General features: G+C 37.6%; 1 protein-coding gene across 13 annotated transcripts in view; it reads left to right on the forward strand.

Moving 5' to 3' along the window:
• The first annotated feature begins 1,298 nt into the window (after positions 1 to 1,298).
• cep170aa (centrosomal protein 170Aa) overlaps positions 1,299 to 20,154 on the forward strand; it is a 38,646-nt gene continuing 19,790 nt past the window's right edge. For all 13 annotated transcript variants that reach the window (XM_042010226.1, XM_042010232.1, XM_042010230.1 and 10 more), the window contains exons 1-8: positions 1,299 to 1,415; positions 10,902 to 10,961; positions 11,532 to 11,671; positions 14,464 to 14,553; positions 16,779 to 16,857; positions 16,981 to 17,039; positions 17,132 to 17,363; positions 18,599 to 18,739. In XM_042010226.1, coding sequence (XP_041866160.1) covers positions 11,567 to 11,671; positions 14,464 to 14,553; positions 16,779 to 16,857; positions 16,981 to 17,039; positions 17,132 to 17,363; positions 18,599 to 18,739 — 706 coding nt within the window. In that variant the 5' untranslated portion in view covers positions 1,299 to 1,415; positions 10,902 to 10,961; positions 11,532 to 11,566. The remainder of the gene's footprint in view (positions 1,416 to 10,901; positions 10,962 to 11,531; positions 11,672 to 14,463; positions 14,554 to 16,778; positions 16,858 to 16,980; positions 17,040 to 17,131; positions 17,364 to 18,598; positions 18,740 to 20,154) is intronic.

Genomic DNA, 20,154 nt, shown 5'->3' on the forward strand with positions numbered 1-20,154 from the left:
TACAGATTTTCCATTTTAAAAAAAGTTAACCACATTTTTTTTATATAAATACAACTAGTTTAAAACTGTCTAGTGTGTCATGGAGGGGGTGGAAGTTTTTGTCCATGATTGTTAGCAGTTTTGCCAGGATTCTGTCCCTAACCACCTCCTCTAGTATGGGGAGCTTCATCCATTTGATGGACACAGTCTTTTTGATGAGTTTTTTCAGTGTGTTCGCATCCTTTGCTTTGACGCACCACAGCAAAGAAGATGGTGCTTACAACAGACTGGTGAAACATGTGGAGCATCCTGCTGCAGACATTAAAGGACAGACATGAAACAGAGCAGGCTCAGGCCCTTTTTCTACACAGAATCTGTATTAGTGGACCACTCCTGAACAAAGGTAGCTGACACCAACAGACTTAGCAAACTTACCCATAAAGCCCTCATGTTGTAAATGTTGAGCTAGACTCTGACTGTGGTGTTAGAGAGGAGGATGCTGTCCAAATTAAGGACTATACTGAACAGACCTTCACACTCTTCCTACAATGTGCTGGACAAGCTCAGGAGCATGTTCAGCAACAGACTAATTGTGCCATGCTGCCGCAATGTAGAATGTCACAGGAGGGAATTATTTCCATCATTCCACAAATGATTTCACCCTCCATAACTATTGACTGTGGAGTCAGTATCAGTCACAATCTCTTGTAATTGTAGTAAATATAGTTTATAACCAAATTTTTTATGTATTTATTGTGTTATTCATATTGTTGTTTAACTCCAAAGGAACACTATAATGCAACAATCTCCCTTTGGTATTTCTCAATTTGGTTAATGTAGCAAATTACATTAAAATATTACTTTAAATCAATTATATTTGACCAAAATATACAATACCACCCTGTATCAATTATCTACGTTTCAAAAATGGAAAATTCTAATACTCTGCATTGTTTACAAAAAATAATTATACAACTAAATCAGAAATCACATACAATGTAAGTAAATAGTATTTATATTGATCTTCACAGCAATGAATGTGAAATTATGTTCTAGTGAGTTTTCCCTCTCTCTCTCTCTCTCTCTCTCTCTCTCTCTCTCTCTCTCTCTCTCTCTCTCTCGCTCTCGCTCTCTTTCTCTCCTAACAGAAATGCCCGAAATCGTGAAGACACGAGAAATTGTTCATATGGCTGTTCGGATATAACGCGTCACTTCAAGACTCTACAAATCTCCCTCTGTTTTTATTTTGAAAGTTTTAACCGGAAACAGTCATTCCTATCTGCGCCGCTTTGAAACGCTGACCGCTATTTTGCAGGGAGTAGCTTATTGCTGAGCAACGGAGGGAGAGAAGGCCACCGCTCTGATCTGCAGAGACGGCACGGAAAGGCTGGGCTCTATACACACCTTCAACAGCGACACACACCAGAAAGAAACGGGTAAGCGAGGAGTAGACTTGACTCAAATTTTGCGAATGCTAACATTTAAAGCGTACAGCTTGGTTTTTACCTTCATTACTCGCTCGTGTGAAGTTTGTGGAATAGAAAGAGTCGGTTTTCTGCTTTTCTGCTGCACATCCCCTGATTTCAGTGGTGATTCAAAATTATCTGAAGCGTCAAGGCAGAATTTATAGTAATTTTCTTTCAATGTATCAAAGCTTATTTCAAATTGGTGTACGTAATTTAATAATGATTATAAGCCTGGTGAATATCCTGTCATGCCTATAAGGGCTAAACATGCTGCTCTGACTCCGTTGGCTAACTGGATGGCTACTATTGTGAGCAGCAACATGACAAGCCTGTCCTGCTCCACCTTTGTAAAGCAACACTGGCTCGTCACTTTGCTGGCTTTGTAAAAAAAAAAATTGACCCCCTACTCCCTTTGTACAGGTCAATATTTCACTATTGCCCCACTCTTTTTCAGTCATTTGCATCCTTCTGCCGTCACACGAAGGATACCGAGGCAAGATGCACATCAATGAAGGTCGCTCACATTGGGCGCTTTGTTTATCTCATTAGAAACAGACTTACCCCGGGGTCCTGTCTGAGTCCCTATATAAATCGCATTGTCTGAATGGTTGATTTTGTACGTAGGTAGTTCGTAATGTAATGCAACTGCACAATGTTTCCTGATCTCGGACCCTCAACCACCTCTTCTGTGTGGAGGCTTTGTTTTCGTGGGCCAGATATAGTTGGCCTACATACATTCGGTCTCTTTGTGTTCAGTTTGATTTTTGTAATCATCATCACATCAAATGTAAAACTTTGAGAAACAACTAAGAGTCAACTTTATAGATGTGAAGATAATTAAGGTTGTGATATTGTCTTATAAGCAAAGCCTAAATAAATTTTAGAAACAAAGGTTAAATCATATGAAAATTGAGTACTGCCGTCTGTACCAAATGTAAATCTGTGTGTTTATCTTTCATTTATCAGATGTAATGAATTTATTCATCAATTCAAGTCAACTGTTCACATACTAAACTGATTGTTGGAGAGTTGTGAAGCTTAATATTCCACATCAGTAGGTCTGGTTAGTCTCCTCCTTCCTCAGCTGTAAGAATTCAAATTTCTTTGGGTTTGAGCCATAGAATGTGCAGATAATACCATCCAGTCTGGCTTTGCTCCCTTCCTCTCCCTTTTCCTCTCCCTTTTCTCCTTCACTCTTGTCTTTTTCCCCTTCCTGACTGTGCTCTGCTCAAATGTAGCGGTTGGCAGGACGGTCTGCTCCACAGGCGGTTGCGTTTTATAAAACTGTCAGTAACACAGGGCGGTCGCTGCACTCCTAGAAAGGAAGCAGCAGTAACTTCCTAGCTATACTGCTGCCCGGCATGCTTAACTTCATGGCAAATATACAGTAATGCTCCAAACGAAGGCAATAAACTGTTTAATATTAGTAACCTTGGCCTCTTATAAATCCTTGCAATCTCCTAGTTGTAGGGGATGTTTGCAAGTTTTTTAGCTTTTGGTATGTACTGTTATAAGCTGACTATTATCTTTCCATTGGTTCTGAGTTCATTTCTTGTTTAGTATCCTATTTTATAAGATATTCACTGGCCAAAGAGCAGTGCTTAGTAAGGATTTTCTTCAGTTTCATCCTCTGTTCTGAACTATAGTTGGGGTTTTGGGACATCTTTGGGGACTATTGTCCGGCCATTGTGTGTCGTAGGAAGTTTAGGAAGTGAGTTCATTTGACTTCAGTGTTCAGGGAGTTTTATTTGTGGCTGAAAACAACTTAGCCTGAAACTTGATATGTGAGATGATTCTATTTTATTCGGACTGTTTTCTAAAAGTGTTGCAGAAGAAAGCACGTGGCTGAAAATAGCAATGAATCTTGAAGCATTAAAAGGACTATGAGACTCATAGCTTTGCCTGCTGACTGTCATTGTGTGCAGAGTCAGACAAACAGGAGGTGAATAAGTCTGCGGTTTAGAAAAAATTGGTGAGATACCACAGCAGAGCAGAAAACTGGAGATGTAGTTGGGATTATTTATACACATCATCATCAGCCTTTCCCTTGTTATAGAAAATAAGGGTGTGCCTGTTTTTTTTGTTTTGTTTTTTTTGTTGTTTTTTTCATTTTACTCCTCAAAATGAAAAATAAAACAGACCAAACCTCACATCTGTTTTGGGGTGTAACCTACTCCCCTCTGAGCTTCCTTTTATATGTGCTTCTTTCCACTGCGGATATTGATCTTGATTTGGGCAGTCTCTATTCCCATCATCCCTTCTGCCAGCCACTGATTGTCCTGTTATGCTAGCATTTATAATTTCCCCCCTCCTAAGTGCCAGTGCAGGTTTCAATGTGAGTTAGCTATTTTTGTCTGCTCTGGGCAGCATGAATGTTGGAGCCACAATCAACATGACAGAGTTGGTCAATGTTCCTGTCAAAGGGCCATGGGTCAGTCATTATTAACACAGCAGGAGCCCGGCAGGGCCACAAGCATAACAAATGTATACTTAATTGACTGTTTTTACAATTTTATTCAGTAGTTTACATGAGATTGAATTCATTAAATGCCATCTGGTATCCATAAAGAGAGTTTACCCACCATTAAACTAATATGAATTTTAAGTTTGGAATTCAGAAAACACATCAAATCATTAAATTAACTAAAGGTTTTAATTCTAGTATAATACCATATTTATCCCTCTAGTGTTTTAAATGATAATTAAATTTTAAGCATTCATATAGCACATTTGTATTTTCTTCTATTTTTTATGCTTCATTAAGAACACTGCCTCCAGAAATGTGTGTCTTAAAACATATTTTTCTAAGAAAAGCTATGTACACATCCTTCAGAGAATTAATCATATGCACAGATAGAGGCTGTGCTACAGGGCATGTGCTTCATTATTTTTCTTTCACAATTAATTATATATATTTTTTTCTGATCTCTTTTTGATTATGAGCTCTTGTTCATCGTACCGGCTTCTCCTCCCTTTAGACTTGACTAGAATAATAACCTTATTTTTACACGTTTTGCTCAGTGAAAAGGCCTGTTTTGACTGTAATCCTGCAGATTTCTTAGTATCCATGAAGTGTAAATTTCCATTTGTAGGGCATCCTGAACACTGGGGTCATAGAGCATGTGGTGGATTGGTGTCTCCAGGCTAGGGGGGGTGCTGGGTTGTGTGTTGTAATAACAAAGAAGCAGGCAGGATTATTGCTCCTAAATAGAGGTGCTAGCTTGTCTTCTCTCGCCAGTCGCCCATGTGATGCGTGTGGCTGCTTTTCTGCACCATATGGTCTTTTCTGCTGCATGGGAGAGTTTTTTTCACCCACAAGCTGCATATGCTAGCCATGTGAACACAGATAAAGCTATGCATACATATGCAACATTCTGCAGCCTGGTAGTATTAGACTGGCTTAATGATTTAGCATCTACCCCTATGGCGCTCTGATCCTGTTCCAGTATAAATCATAGCATATAGTGTCGCTGCATTGCATAAGGGCTGGGAATCTCTTGTTATCTTGTCACCTGATCCAATTACGATCCAGAGGGCTGTGATGTTTTGTTATTGTTTGCTTTGCCCTTGTAAGGTGGGATGAAGCAATGACAGCAGCAGAGTTTTTCATCCTTCTCTCCAGCTCAAAATATATGTGTGGTTTCTCATGTTTGTTATGTTTACAAAATATTTTAGTTAAACTTCACAGAAATTAAAGTGCATTCATATACCACAATGTAAATTGATTGAGTCTTCCACATCCTCATCTTGATGGAGCTTAGATTTGACTATATCCTTCTGTTCCATAATCTTATCACAAATGTACATTCTTATCCAATCCAATCCAACTTTATTTATAAAGCATTTCAAATCAACAAAGTTGACCAAAGTGCTGTACACACCATATTTTGTGGCATAAATGATTTTCTTCTTTTGACACACTAAATTATTTTGCTATTAGTTTTTAAGTGTTGAACATTTAATCTCAATCCAAACTCCCAGTATAGAAAATCATTGTGATCATAACATGACCCATTCATTCAATTACTTAAAAAATGGTCTATCTTTTTCATCTGACACTTTCTGTTAAGTTCTATTTTTGGACATTAAATGAATTTATCAATAAATGACAGACGATGCAGATTGTGCTTTTATCTCTTTGTGTGTGTATTTATCAAATCAAATCCCTTTTTGGGTAAATCCTTCTTTAGCTATCCTTACCAAAGCAGTGTTTGGAAGCTTAACAAGCATCCTTGGCCGTTATCTAACTTCATTCAGTTGCTGAATACTTATGAATCTCTATGATATTTTGATAGCACAGACATGTTTATGAAATGTTATACAGAACTCAAAATTGGATAGAAGAAGAAAAAGTACAAACATTTTTCTTTATTTCTCAGACTAAGTCATTGTAGGTCCCTTTTTTAAGAGAATAGGGCTAAAGAGCCTTTACCCCTGCGCCTTCATTTGTAAGAAGTTAAAGTAGGCCAATTTAATTCAAATGTCAAATGGAATATAGATCTTGCATTTAGTTATCCCTGAAGCAGCCATAGCATGCTCTACTGTGGATTCTTAATTTTACACAAAGAACATTTATAATATACTATTATTACTGTCAGACTTTAGAAATACTTATTTCCTAGTAGAGCTGGAGTTCAGTATTTTTACTTTGACACCAATATTCTTATTCCTCACTGCAATAACATATCCAGCAATTACATGCTAGTGGGACATAAGTTTCACACTCATCTCTATCTGATCTTTTACTAGAATGTTACATTTAAATACTTAAAAGTACTATCACATTGCCAGTCATGTTAATGTTACACAGTGTAATCTGTGAGCTCCATCAATGTTAGGGCGCGTTCACACCTTCTGATTTGAATCCTAGTTTGTTTGCTTGGAAAGTCCGGTAGGATTGAGGAGGTGTGAATGCACAAACAAACACTGATACAGATCATAGAAGTGAACTCTGGTCCACCTATAAACGTAGGTCTTGGTTCGCTTCAAAGGAACCAAATACAGGAATGAGACCACAACAGAAAGGGGATGGTGGGTACAGTGCAGGGCATTGTGGGCAAATGCAGCCAAAACATACTCGCATATAAAACGATAGCCTGGAGAAATGGCTCGTGGTCAGACGTGGAAGAACAAGGTAAAATTTTCGATAGAAATATGGTCAGCCAAAGACAGCAAGGATCTGATGCAGCTCCTTGTTTTGCTCTGATGTGATGGAAACACGAGTTTCCCTTCATTAACCAACAGATGAGCGAGTTTACTTCTTTGTTGTTCATCCTTTCCTTCAGTAATTCTTGATATAGCACCATCTCTGGCAAAGATGGTGATACATTAGTCAAAAGGTCCAGTTCACTTGATTAAATGTAGTGTGGAAAAAAAATGGACTGAAAGAATGTTGCAACCCCCAATCGTACCAAGTCCAACAGACTATTAGGTGTGAATGCACCCTCAATTGCGCTCAACCAGTAAACTAAGATTTGCAAAAGAGAATTTAATATGTCAAAACAACAGTGAAGCTCTAAGAGCAATAAAACTACATTCATGTAATTGACAAAATGCTCTGAATAGTGTCTGTTACCTATCATGGAAAAAGCCTGGCTGGTCCTCTTTTTTTATCTCATTTGAAGAGGAAAAAAAAATAACTCCTCTACCCTTTCATGTCTGTTTGTCTGTAGTAAACTCAGTCACTGGGGACTAAAAGAAGCCTTTGTCTGTCTGTGCAGACGTTACTGCCTCACCTTGAGTCTGTTCTCTTGGTTGTTCTGTGCATCCCTCAAGGGTCGTAGACTTCCCTGGACCCAAAATAGCTTTAAGCTTAAAAGACTGATTCAGTGTCTCTTGCCTATTATTGACTTCAGTCTGAAAACCCTAATTGACCTTAGATCGGTGTTACTGAGGAAAAAAAAATGAATACTGTTGTTTTGCTGTTTGCCTTGCACCACAAATCTTTAAAAAAAAAAATCACGTTTTAAGAAGTCAAAGTACCTTATTCCTGCCATTTTCTTGGAAAAGTTTAATGTAATCCAGTTGCTACTCTTTTATTGTCTCTTTATCCAAGTGTGTTTTTACTACCAAAGCTACAGCAACTACTGAGTGCTATTTATATCAGAGCAGTCAGTCTTTGCTGCTGTGGTAAACATTAAATTCATCTCCTCCTGTCAGCCAGAGGATTCTTCTTTCGAGAAACCAACCGGAGATGGAAATTAGTGCAGCAAACACCTTTTCAAGTCAGTCACCTTGTGGTTTCTCAGTCAGTGAGTTATACAATGTTATATAGTGAATATTGTTTTTACTTTAAATTCATGAAGCTGACATCTCTTGTAAATTCGATTGTAATTGCAATAAAATTTTTTAAATGTTAGCAGCCAGCCACACCCTTATCAGGGCTCTCACAATAAGACTGTCAGGAAGTGAGTGTGAGGAGACAATGAGTCATCTTTTTCTGGTTCTCTATCTTTTTCTATACGTATTTTTTTATTTATTTATTTATTTTGGCTTGCTGAGCAAATGTGTGTCCGCTTTCAAGGTGTATGATGTGGTGCAAGTCAGCTGTGGTAAGAAGCACTCATCTGCTTTTGGAAGAGCAGATGAGTGCTTCTCATGGCTACCCAGCTGTTGCATCATCCTGGGAAACACACTCCAGCCAGATGCTACGTGGAAAGCTGCAGTCTGTGTTGCAGCAAGAATCATATTAGTTGATGACCATAAATACTGACGCCACTTCCTTTCTTTCAGCTAGCTATTCTGATTGGCTGGTTTGAAGAGGAGTGAAGAGAGTTGAAATGCTGAAGAAAACAGAAGGCTGTTCATATAACTTCATGTTGGAAACTTAGCTGCAAGAGTGATTAGTCAAGGCTGATGAATCTGATTATTTTGCTCTGCTTTATAATCACCTTTGCCTATTTATAATTTCTGAACTACTTATTGTATACTTAATAACACCAGGAATATCAGACTGATACTCATTTCTTTAAATCTGCCCCTTTGTTTTAAGATTAATCATGATATATGTCAGGATAAGCTACTCCACACATGCTATAGATGCAAAGATTATTGTCTATGACAAGAAGTGCTTAACATACTTCCTGTTTCTCTCTGCTATCTTCTTTATACAAAGAATTCAGTCTTCTTGGAATAATCCTGCTCTTTCACTCCCTGTTTCTGTATGTCTGTGTGTGTGAGAGTGTGTGGGGAGATACTATTGGAGCAGCTCAGTGGGTTGGGAGATTCCTGCCAAAAACATGAGGTCACTATTTCTCCTTATTAGCCCCATCAAGAATGTTGCTGAAGGAGCAGAATGAATCATAACTTTGAAATGTACAAATATCTAAAGTCTTGAAATTTCTGACCTCTAGCAACATTTAACTTCTAAAAAAACATACAGATTTTTGTTATATTTACCTAAAAATGTCTTGGAGTTTGATTTTAGCATATTTCAGATGAATTAAAACTATGATAAAAAACAAAACAAAAATATTTCTAATAGTTTTAAACAAAGAAAGAGTTCTTATTATCGTTATTCTTAGAATGAGACGACCTTTGCTATTAAGACTGTGAGAAGGAACTGGAGAGCAGACACATCTGCATCTCCTTCATCGGGCCTACCTCTGCATTCCCCCATCTGTGCCACGTCTTTCATGTGTCATAGTAAGAAGTTCTTTTAATGGGACCATAAAGGCTGGTATGCATTATATCCATGCCGCTCGACCACAATCTTGTTAACCTTGCATTCTGCATGTGAGTGTGCAGAGGTTATTAAGATGGCAAGATTTTTGATGCTTTGGTTACAGTCGGGAGGGATACACGGTATAATTGTAGTGTAATGGCAATGCTGTTGCTGTGTTTGGTAAGACCAATGAGTTGTCCCAGCATAGCATCTAAACACATGTCTTCTGTTTCTGTTATCTGCCACACTTTGGTGTCATGCAGCTGCAGTTTTGCCATTTGTATGTGAAACAAAATTGTATCACCACTTGACCAAACATGTGAGCATGAATTTGTCAGCTGGAGTCAGGGTGTTTTCAGCTGCATAGAATTGAAAGAAATGAAATTCAGATTTGTTCTTTCATCTGTATTCCTGTTGTCAAATTCATTTAGATTATTAGAAAGTTGTGTTATATTTTTTATGCAAGTATTCTGTAATTTGTTCAGCTGATAGTTTCTCATGAAAATACTTCTTTCAGAATGCACAGAAACTTTATACTAGTTTTGGCCAGTTTTATTCAACAATATCCATTAAACATGTTCTCTGTAACTTTAATATAAATGTCTGGCTGCATCAAATCACCCATATTAAAGTACTAAGGAGATTCATCAAACTTCCTCATCAGATTTTTCTCACAGCGTATAAAATTGTCAGATTGAGAGTGAGAAGTGGGGGTGAAAAACTGATCTGTTTTACATTAGAGACAGCTGTTGATACAGTCATGTTCCCAGCCATGTCATGCGAGGAACTGAGGTGTGCAGCTGATTAAAATTTTACTCAAGGGATTACTGAGTTGATATACCAAGTACTTCTGAGGTCAAGTGAGCAAGGGCTAAGCTCAATAATCTTTAATTCCCACTCCGATGGGGTTTTTCTTGGCACTTTCTACACACGACAGAAAGCTTATGTTATTTTAATGCCACTTGAAAGGCTTTGAAAGTACAGTTTTTAAGATAAATGATTATGCAAAATATTTGGTGTCTAAACCTCTTATAAATTTAAATATTAAGGTGTAACCAAATGAAGCAAGCTTTATAACTGAAACAACAGTCCCTCCACTTCACTCTGAGAATTTTCTGCTAAGTCTTGTGACAGCATGAAAAATGAAATTATGAGAAGGCACTTAAGCTGCTGTATTTTACACCCAGTTGCTCAGACAGCAGCAGTCCAACCAATCACTCAGCTTGAATTTATTAAACCAAATTTGTTATATCCTTTGTTACTGTTTGACAACAGCCACATGAGTCACCTGCCTGTTGCTTAGATGTGCTTTATGTTCTTCTTCCAGGCCTGGACAGTCAGAAAGTCAGAACAGTTTGCTTTGACCTCCTTTCCAGCCCACGTGAAGGGGAGTGGTAGATGAGGGGAGGGAGGGTGGCAGGAGGGAAAATAACCGTCTTGATGGGTAGGCCAGCCAACATTCCTACATCACTTCCTCTTCTAACATCTGGCATTCATCAGAGCCGGCAGAGAGAAAGAGAGGATGTATCTTCCTGGCTTGATTGGTGTTCATTCCCAGGCGTAGACAGAGGTATCGTGTTGCAAGACCGCCCACTCAAACTGATTCCCCCCACCGAAATCAAAACCAAGCAAGAGGGTTTTTATTCTGTATATCTGTACCAATATTTACATTTTGCCAGAGATTCTACTGTCTTTTTTAGATATGTTTTCCCTTTTCTTTTTTTTTCCTTTTATGTTTTTATGCCTCTGAGAATAAATGTTAACATGAATAAATTCTTTTTTATGTCTTTCAGGATGGCCTAGGTGCGTTGTGCTGTCAGTGGTCTATCAGCTGTAAGCTATTTTGGCCAGCGGTGTGTATAGTTCACTAAATAATTATTTAATTAATTTTCCAACAGTTTTCTTAAGATGTCATTTGAATATATTCCAATTTCCAGCTTGTCTGCAATTATTTAAGACATGCTTTCCTTCTAAACACACTGTTAGTTGGCTTTTGTCACACTAATACGTTAGACCTTGTTTAAAGAGCACTGTTGGTCTAAACGAAACAAGTACAAAACCCTTTTCTATACACTGTTGTCAAAATTATCTTAATTTTAGTGCATGTTTTTTAAAAAAGAGTGATGCACTATAATGGGACTGTAGTAACATTTTCACTGTATGATAACTATGGGCAAAAACATTTACAATAAATATATTATTGCAAAATCAATAATGATATTGGTATCAAGAAGTTGACACTTTTGTTTATTATCTGATTATTATTTGTCTCATTTTCTTGTAATTGGATAACTCTTAAAATAAGAAGTAAATAACATTTAAAACTGAACAAACGCCAGATGTTTTGATCAATTATGTTTTGAATTTAACAGGGGAGTTAAATCATCTGCATGTATTGAGCTAAATGTTTACTTTGGTCTCAGGAGGTGTGTATGAGAGGCCGCAGCAGGGTGCAGAGATGAGTGTGACCTCTTGGTTCCTGGTGAGCAGCGGGGGAACGCGACACCGACTCCCCCGGGAAATGATCTTTGTTGGCCGTGATGACTGCGAGCTCATGCTACAAGTAAGGACACTTCACACACCGCGTCTTCACTGACAGCAACCTCAACGAAGAAGACCAAAACAAATAAAAGTAAAGAAGTCTGTGAAGTATTTAGTTGTGAGTATTAAGATAATAGGATTACTGGTGAACACAGAGAATTCTTCTCATCCATATAAATACTTAAATCCTTTTTTTTTTAAGTTAATAAGACATATCTAGTAAGGAAGCTACAAAACAACTCCATTGTTCATGTTTGTGATCTTCCAGCAGCAGAGCATTCTTCTATACTACCATGTTGGTGTGTTTCTGCAGCTGTGTATACATCCAGAGGGACCACGTGTACACTCATGTGTACCTCATGTCACCCTACTATAAATAGAAAGTGGGACAGATACCTCTTGAGTTAGATCTTATCTGACTGAGTCAGTTATTGTGAACAGTAGCTGCATCCATGGTTGCAGCATTGGTATTATTTTGAAAGTTTTTCCTATCCCAGTGGCTGAAAGTCTGGTTGTCAAAGGTGCTTTGACACTTTAAATGTTAGATTCTGTTTACTGTGAAACACTTTCATTAGTTTTAATTTTTTTTAGTTATATATGGATAAAAATGTTCCCTATTCTTCTTGAATTCAATGTGTTTAATATTAAAGCCTAAGTGCCATTATGTCCTATGTTCCCTTTTATAACTTGTGAAAATGCAAATACTGATGCTATTTTGAAGAAAACATCGTAAAGAGAAGTTTTAATTGGTGAGACTCAATGCATCATGGATCTGCAACTCCAGTCTCTTTAAGTTTAAATTGTTATTATTTTAATTTCAGTACCTTTAGTTGCTGTTTAGCCATCAAGACTTATTATTAATGATGCTACATGAGCTCTAAATGGAAGCAGACTAACTTAAAACTTTATGTAATCTTCTTTGGCACATAGTAATGTTGCTGCTTTTCTGTCTATCACAGACCTAAAAATGTTCAAATGTCCATGATGTTTTATTCTTTACAAAAAAGCCTCTTTATTTACTTGTATATCTCACACACAGCTGCATTGTATCTAAAGTTGACTGCATTGCCCCTTTAATGGGCTGATTTCTTAGTTTTATTAGTTTGCTGACTGGTTTAAGTCCTTACACAGTCCTGTTCTTTGAAGACTTCAAGCTAATAAGAGTCATTCGAGTTGTAAAATATCTGCATCTTTTTTCAAACACACACCCTAATATGTTTCCAATGACCTGAAGATTTACTGCTCCTTTGTGTGTTTCTGTGTGGGTTATTGTATTCCTATCCTTGTGATATCTTTGGAATGACAAGACAAGGGAAATCTTACAAATTAGGGACTTTTTTTTTTTTTGGCTCTGCGTATTTGTGTGTGTTGGCAAAGCAGCTTACAGTTTTCCCCCATGTGACTGCTTCAACAAGCCAAGGCCTCATCACATGGCTAAACATTAGAGGCTGCTGTGTCATGCACCAAATAAAACACAAACACAAATTCAGACAGACTCGCAGCAAAGATCAAACTGTACATGAATCTATGAGAGAATTACCCAGTGGTTACTGGTATTTAAGCTTCCTAAGTGTCTTTATTTCGTCTTTTAATGCAAAAAGATGGTTGCTTTATTCATTTATTGAAAAAGGGAAGGACTTTATTAATGTTGTAACTTCTTCATTACAGGTAGAAAATTTTAAAAAATAGCAAGACCATAACTCTCATTGTGTAACTCAGCTGTAAGTTAAGTTTGCTGAATCTTATTTTTAGTGATGTTGAGCTACTCCATACATCTATATTCTCCTTTTCTTCTTCACACGTTATATCTGTCAGCACCACATCTGTGTAACAGCATGAAACCTGCAGCAGTTTGAAGTGTTGAAGTGTAAGAGGCATCTCAGCCGATTTCCACCCCGTTTGATCTAAACTAATCTCAGTAATGTAATCTGTTCTACTGTTGGCTTTCCAGAGTTGCTTCCCATACAATCTTGATATTTTTGGTTCAACAAGAGTGAGCTTCTTTAGAACAAGGAGGGATTGAGTTATAGGAAAGGGTCATATGAGTACGTAATTGAGGTTCACTTCCCAGAACTGCTATTTGACTAACTTCAACTTAAACTGTGAAATGCCGGCAGCAGGCATTTCAACAATCAAAATTAGGATCACAGCAAACTTTATTTTATTTATCAACCAGTGTCATTAAATTCATTTTGATATTTTTTGGATTAGGATTCGTGGCAATGATACATGACCGCAGTATTTGGCATATTCCACCAAACATGTCTATTTCAGGCTCATGCCACGCATACATAAGGTTTTCAGTGTTTGTTCTGAAGACGATTAATCTATGAAACAGCCGATGGGCTTATATCTGAAAGCTGCTGAAAATCAGTACTTTACCTCCAGTCTTTCTTCTTCTATTGTTCTCTTTTGTCAACTTGTGAAGTGTTTGTATTGTTTCTGTACATCTGTGGATGAATGTGAAGGCGACTGTATAAAGTTAACAGTATCAGAAACCCTGAAATGCCTCCTAATGTGCTTCATGTTGATATGATTGTGGATAAAAAATGTGTAAGAACATTGAGATTTACTTTCAAAGTTACATTTTTGACATTGGATGCTAATACGCCCTCAAAGGTCTAACACTGAACAGTTTGCTTCAGTCACATACAGCCCTCTAATGGTTTGTTAAGGAAACATGTAGTTCTGTAGTCTAGCATTGGTATAATGTTTCCATATAAGCAACTGAGAGAAATTTTGATGAAAAGTGGAACTTATATGACTGCCGTCTCTGGGTTAATGTATCATTTCTGTGTATGTTTTTGTTTGAAGTCCCGCAGTGTGGACAAGCAGCATGCAGTCATCAACTATGAGGTTGGTACTGATGAACACAAGGTCAAGGACCTGGGAAGCCTGAATGGGGTAAGTACATATCTATAACAATGCCAAACAAAGAGAGAGAGTTAAAAAAAAAGAAAGAATGGAAAAAAGAATAACTAATAGAAAAAGTCAAGATGATGATAACGAAGCCACAACAGAATGACTAGCCAGCTGAAGAAGGAGTAAAGCGGTGGATTAATTTGCAAATCTAGAGAATCTAGATAAACAAGACACTCAAACCAATAAAGACATTGGGTAGTACTCCATTTTTCTGCTACTAATCAATCTCTTTGTCAATACATTAAAGATTTATTAGATCTCAGGTTGACAGATATGTAAACCTGATTCTATTTCCATATAAATGACCACCTGAAGGCAAATTTGTAAATCTCTTAAAAGGATCAATCTGCCCTCAGCCCCCAATCTATTGACATGTGTCTTTCTAAATAAGACAACTTAATTTAAGCATTGATGTTTTTGGAAACTGTTATTTCTTTTCATAAGCACATAATGGAGATAATGGCTTTATAGAAGAGACAGACACAGTGGATATAATGAATTTGAGGCCCAGATTTTATTAACCTCAGCTGGAACTGAGGTTACATTCTCAATTCAGAAATGTAAATGCTGCTGATAGCAAATAAATAGTCATCTGATTAGACAGTCATATTTTTTGTGATGCTGTTAGGAAAAACATTTTTTCTTCCCACTCCTTTACTGTTATAAAATTCCAAGCTGCATAGCCAAAGGGAATTAAAGCTGTAGTATAAAACCTTTGTATTACTCCTCTGGCAGTAAGATTATTATATTATACCCTATTTTATAAACTCCTTTTGCAATTTCTGAAACGTAACAGATGCTCACACATATTTAAAAGTTCCCACTCTTTAGCAAAATATTTCACCGTTTTACTGCATTGGCATAATGTCTGCCAGGTAGCTCAGCAGTGTCCTTGCATGCCACTGTTTTTATTGGAAAGGTGCCTCTTAAAGAGACAGGCCCTAAAATGGAGAGTTTGGCAAAAGATGACAAGAGATGCTGCAAGAAAGTAAATTAAGAGAAAATATATGATTTGTTTAGCGTTAAGGCGTGCAAATCTATTTAAGTAGACAAAGTAAAATTATGACTCTGCAAATGACCCCAATACAGACTTTTTACAGGATTTCAGGGAAATGTTGTAAATCAAGACTGAAGGTGAAGCAGATAAAGCTGTTAAGGCAGCTGTTGTAAAAACTTTAACTTCTGACTTCTCAAAATAATACCATAAAACTGATGCTAAATCCAAACATACATGTTTAATTTTAAATGTAATTTAGTGTCTTTGGGGAGCTTGAAATTCAGTAAAAGCTGGTTGCAGTTGCCACATGGCATTAGTCAGGCATTGTGAGTAGTGCTCAGTCACAGCCCAACAGATTAAACTCATGGACATCCTCTCCAGTTCTCAGACAGGAAGCCAGAGTCACTTCCTGCTGTGTCATTAACCATCCAGCTTCTTTGGCTGGATTCACAGGAAGTTTTCTCCAGCTGAGTCAGTGGATATGCAGAGGTTTGCCACAGCAGTAACTACAAGGTTTGGACAGTATCGCCATTTGCTGTCTAACTGAAGCCATTTTAACTGCTGTTTTTGTTAAGCTGTTGTGATTTCATCTCACTTGAGAGGATGCAGGAATGTTTTATTACAACAGCAGCGCAAGTGTGATAAAATTTCATTTGCAGCTCAGCGAAACCTGATCTGTCTCAGAGCTGCAGAGTAGAAAGACTGGTGAATGGAAGGAATGGGTGTGAGAGAGAGAGGTGTAAACCAAACCTGCAAATAAAACAGAGAAGTTCATGTTTTTATTGTACTTAGGCCTTTATTCCTGACTAACTGTGGTTCCCCTTTAGGACCTTGTTGGCTGTGTGTATGTTTAGTATTTCTGGTTACAATCTAGCACAGTTAGATTTTTTTACTCAAGCTTATTCACCCCTAAGACAAGTATTTGTAACAAATATTTTCAATGTCTGGAACGGAAACTAATCTACAGACAACTGTTGGTTTCGTTCACTGGAGTTCTTATTATGGATTGACATTATATGTGTAAAGTACCCATGACCTGGACAGAATGAGAAAGAATGAGATTATAATGATTTAGGCAGAATTTAATCTCTATTTTTGCTCTGAGATTAGATTACTTTTGTTGTAAAGATTGATGCTAAATAAACTGAACTTAAAGCTTTGTTTATTGTGATGTTTTTCTTTCTGTTATTGTGATGGTCGTCCTCTGCAGACCTTTGTAAATGATGTACGCATCCAGGAGCAAATGTACATCACACTGAAATTGGAGGACAAACTGAGGTTTGGCTATGATATCCTTTCAGGTCTCACACATCCACTTCACTCATCATTCTGAGCTGTGGTGATTCTTACCAAGGTTGTATTGTGCACCCAATTAACATAGCAGAATTTTCTTTAACCTCTTTTGGCTATACATACCAATCTGTTCACAGTGGTGAGAGGAGAGCTCACTGTGCCCGAGGAGGCTCTAAAGGTAAGAACATGTAGCCTGTGCCCTATCACGTGTCGTTGTCTATTATGTTATATTATCTGCACCTCTACTCATCTCTCTACATTTCCCTTTAGCATGAAAAGTTCACCAGCGGCCTGCAGCTCAGCAAGAAGCCGTCCAGTAATGAAACAACTCCCAACACAAACACAAGCAAATCTCCTGCAAAGACCCCAACAAAGACACCAAAGTCCCCCAGCAGCACCACCACAAAGTCAGGGGAAAAGAGAGTAATGGATGGGGTCTGCTCCTACAAAGAGCTGTCAGCTAAACCTGTGGATTCTCACAAAACAGAGGAAAGGATAGGAGGTGAGGTACAGAACAAAAGGGCTAATGTGGCAGTACAAATAGTACATGTTTACTGCTGCAGTCTAATGTTCTTATTTTATGTTTTTTTTTAATACAATTTATTCACTTAATCTTGCCAATCCTCTGTAGCAGATCCCACACTAAGACAGGATATTAGGAAATTAAGTTGGTGGGTTTTAGGTCAGACTAGCAGGGGGTGGATGTGGCCACAAGGATAGTAACTGTAACTACCATACTAACATGGAATCACCATTTTATCATAAAAGCAGTCTAGGTCTGAAGCTGGCCCTAATAACTGACATCACTGGCTTGGCAGGGGTAGTAGTAGGAGTCCTGATAAATCTCCAGATGTTGAAACAAGGTCACATGGCCTTGTTTCAGCATTTTTACATAGATTAAACCATAACAAGGTCAGAGTAACTGCATCAGGGTAAAAACAAACAAAAAACAAAGTGATGTTTACACATTTTGAAATGTAGAGGATACACAGGCATTTTTATACATTTTTGCATTTAGATCTAAATGAGCATCAGTGCATCCATATGATGTTTCCCCATCTGACACTCATTTGTGTAACCCATACAGTGTTACTCCTGTAATACCAGGCTTCACCCTGATATTATACCTCCTAGTGAGCATATGTTGAGTTTTATATGAGAGGTTACTACTTACTGTATATATTTTGGCACAGATATATATGTAATTATCTTGATATACTGTGATTAAATTTACACAGCTAACTATTAGAGGTGCTAAAAGAAAAAACATGTGAAAGAAGAAAGAGTAGAAAGAATTAAACACTAGATGAAGTGTCCTATTTGTGTTGTAAGATGCAACATGCTGATGATGTAAATCCGCCTAAGGCCACGTGTCATTTCCCTTTCTCAGCTATGTTTCCTCTCATTTCTTTACTCTTCTTCAGCACAGGATGTCCCATGTCAGTTTTCATGCTAAAGGGAACAGAGTGGCCAGCGTAAAGTCCCTCTCTCATTTAAACTGCTTGTGTTTGAGAGAGAAAAAGTTACAAAGAGAGCATGACAATTTTAAAAATAGGTCACAATGCACAAAGGGATTCTTACACAAACAGTTTGGTTCACTTTGTGGCAGCACGATTGGGTGAACTTTAGATTAAAAAAGCTCTAACATGCCAGAGTTTTGCTAAAGTCTTGACAAACCAGAGTTATAGTGAAATGTGAACTTTTGTTGAAATGTGTCTGTGTGCACATCTGTCCCAGGGGATGTTACAGCGCTGCCTCGTGGGACACCCCTGTATGGCCAGCCGTCTTGGTGGGGGGATGGAGATGCAGATGATGAAAATTCCTTCAAACAGGAAACCAAGTCATCCTCTTCAAAAAAACACGACAGCTCCATTTCAGGTAAGAGGTTATGAATTTTGAGCGGTTTCAGACTTTCAACTTCCATCCCAACACAAGAATCTTAACTCAGTTTTAAAGATTTCATTACAGTATATATATACTAATATTAATGATAATACAAAAAATGTAAAACACAGTCTTATTTCTACTGTGCTTTGTTTACACATTGTTTACTATTGATGCATCTCACTTAATCTTGAGCATAAAATACATTTGTTTAGCACAGAAGGTCTCATTTTGCTTCATTTTTGGGTCTTAAACTTTAAAAAATGTATACAATTTTGAATTTAAGAAGAATTTAACATATAACACAATTAGATGGAGAGAGGTTGGCTGGAGGTATTAGCATTTCTTTTTTTATCTCATAAAAAAGCAACATTTAACATGAATGAGATTAGAAAAAACAGAAAACTTATATTTTAACACATCATTTTTCATTGTCTTTGTTAGCTGAAGTGGATCTTTACTCCATGCATCAACAGAATAGATGTCCAAATGTTTTTACATTTTACAACCTGTAGCTGGAACAGTTGAATTATTCTGTACAAAGTATTTTATCTTGATATTTGAACAACTTGCTTAGTTTTTTTTTTTTTGCTTGTTTATTTAATTGTCTGTGTTTAGACAAATAAACAAATGTACAGCAAGACTGTGCTTATTGCTGACAACGTTCATCCAATAGCAAACAATGGCTTTTTTCAGTCTGTTTGCTTACAATATGTGTGTGTGTGTGTGTGTAGTGACCAGTGGACTTGGGGGTGGGGGTCCTGTTAAGTCACAGAGGATAGCAACAGGATTAGAGGGTATACCAATAGTGAAACAGCTCAGTGATGCAAAATCAGTCTGTGCCAGGCTGGTTTAGAGGACCAGTGTGGTCATAGAGAGTGGGGGAGGTTAATCATATACAAACACTGGATCGCACTGAAACGTCCTCAAATCTCTCACCACATCTGGATGGATAGTCTGGCAAAGGAGGACTTTGTCTTTCAGCTCTTGAGCCAGTGAGAGACCATCCCCATGTTGTACCATGCTTATTGTTTTGTTGATTTTTGCAAAGTATTTTTCTTTTGGAGCGAGATTTGAAAAGATTCAGCTTGTTTTAAATCTTTCCAACTGTGCAACAGTGATTTAGAAGCCCAAAAGCTTTTCAAAGATTCAGGCAAATGGGATTGACTACTTCAGTCATGGAAGTGGGTAAGTGGAAGGCATTTGCTCTCTCGCAGCACGGACCTTTAGAAAACTCACTGCTGTGTGGATGTTGTTGTGAAGGTTTTTTTGTTTTTGAGAGCCAGCATGTGTCAGGGCTGTCATGGTGTATTTTTGTGAGTAAAATAGTTTTTAACATTTAAAGAAGGTCTTATCACTTTATATGCTGTGTTCCCTCTGAATGTCCTTACTTCACACCAGATATAGAC

The sequence above is a fragment of the Melanotaenia boesemani genome, chromosome 16 (genome assembly GCF_017639745.1).
Source record: "Melanotaenia boesemani isolate fMelBoe1 chromosome 16, fMelBoe1.pri, whole genome shotgun sequence".
NCBI lineage: Eukaryota > Metazoa > Chordata > Actinopteri > Atheriniformes > Melanotaeniidae > Melanotaenia > Melanotaenia boesemani.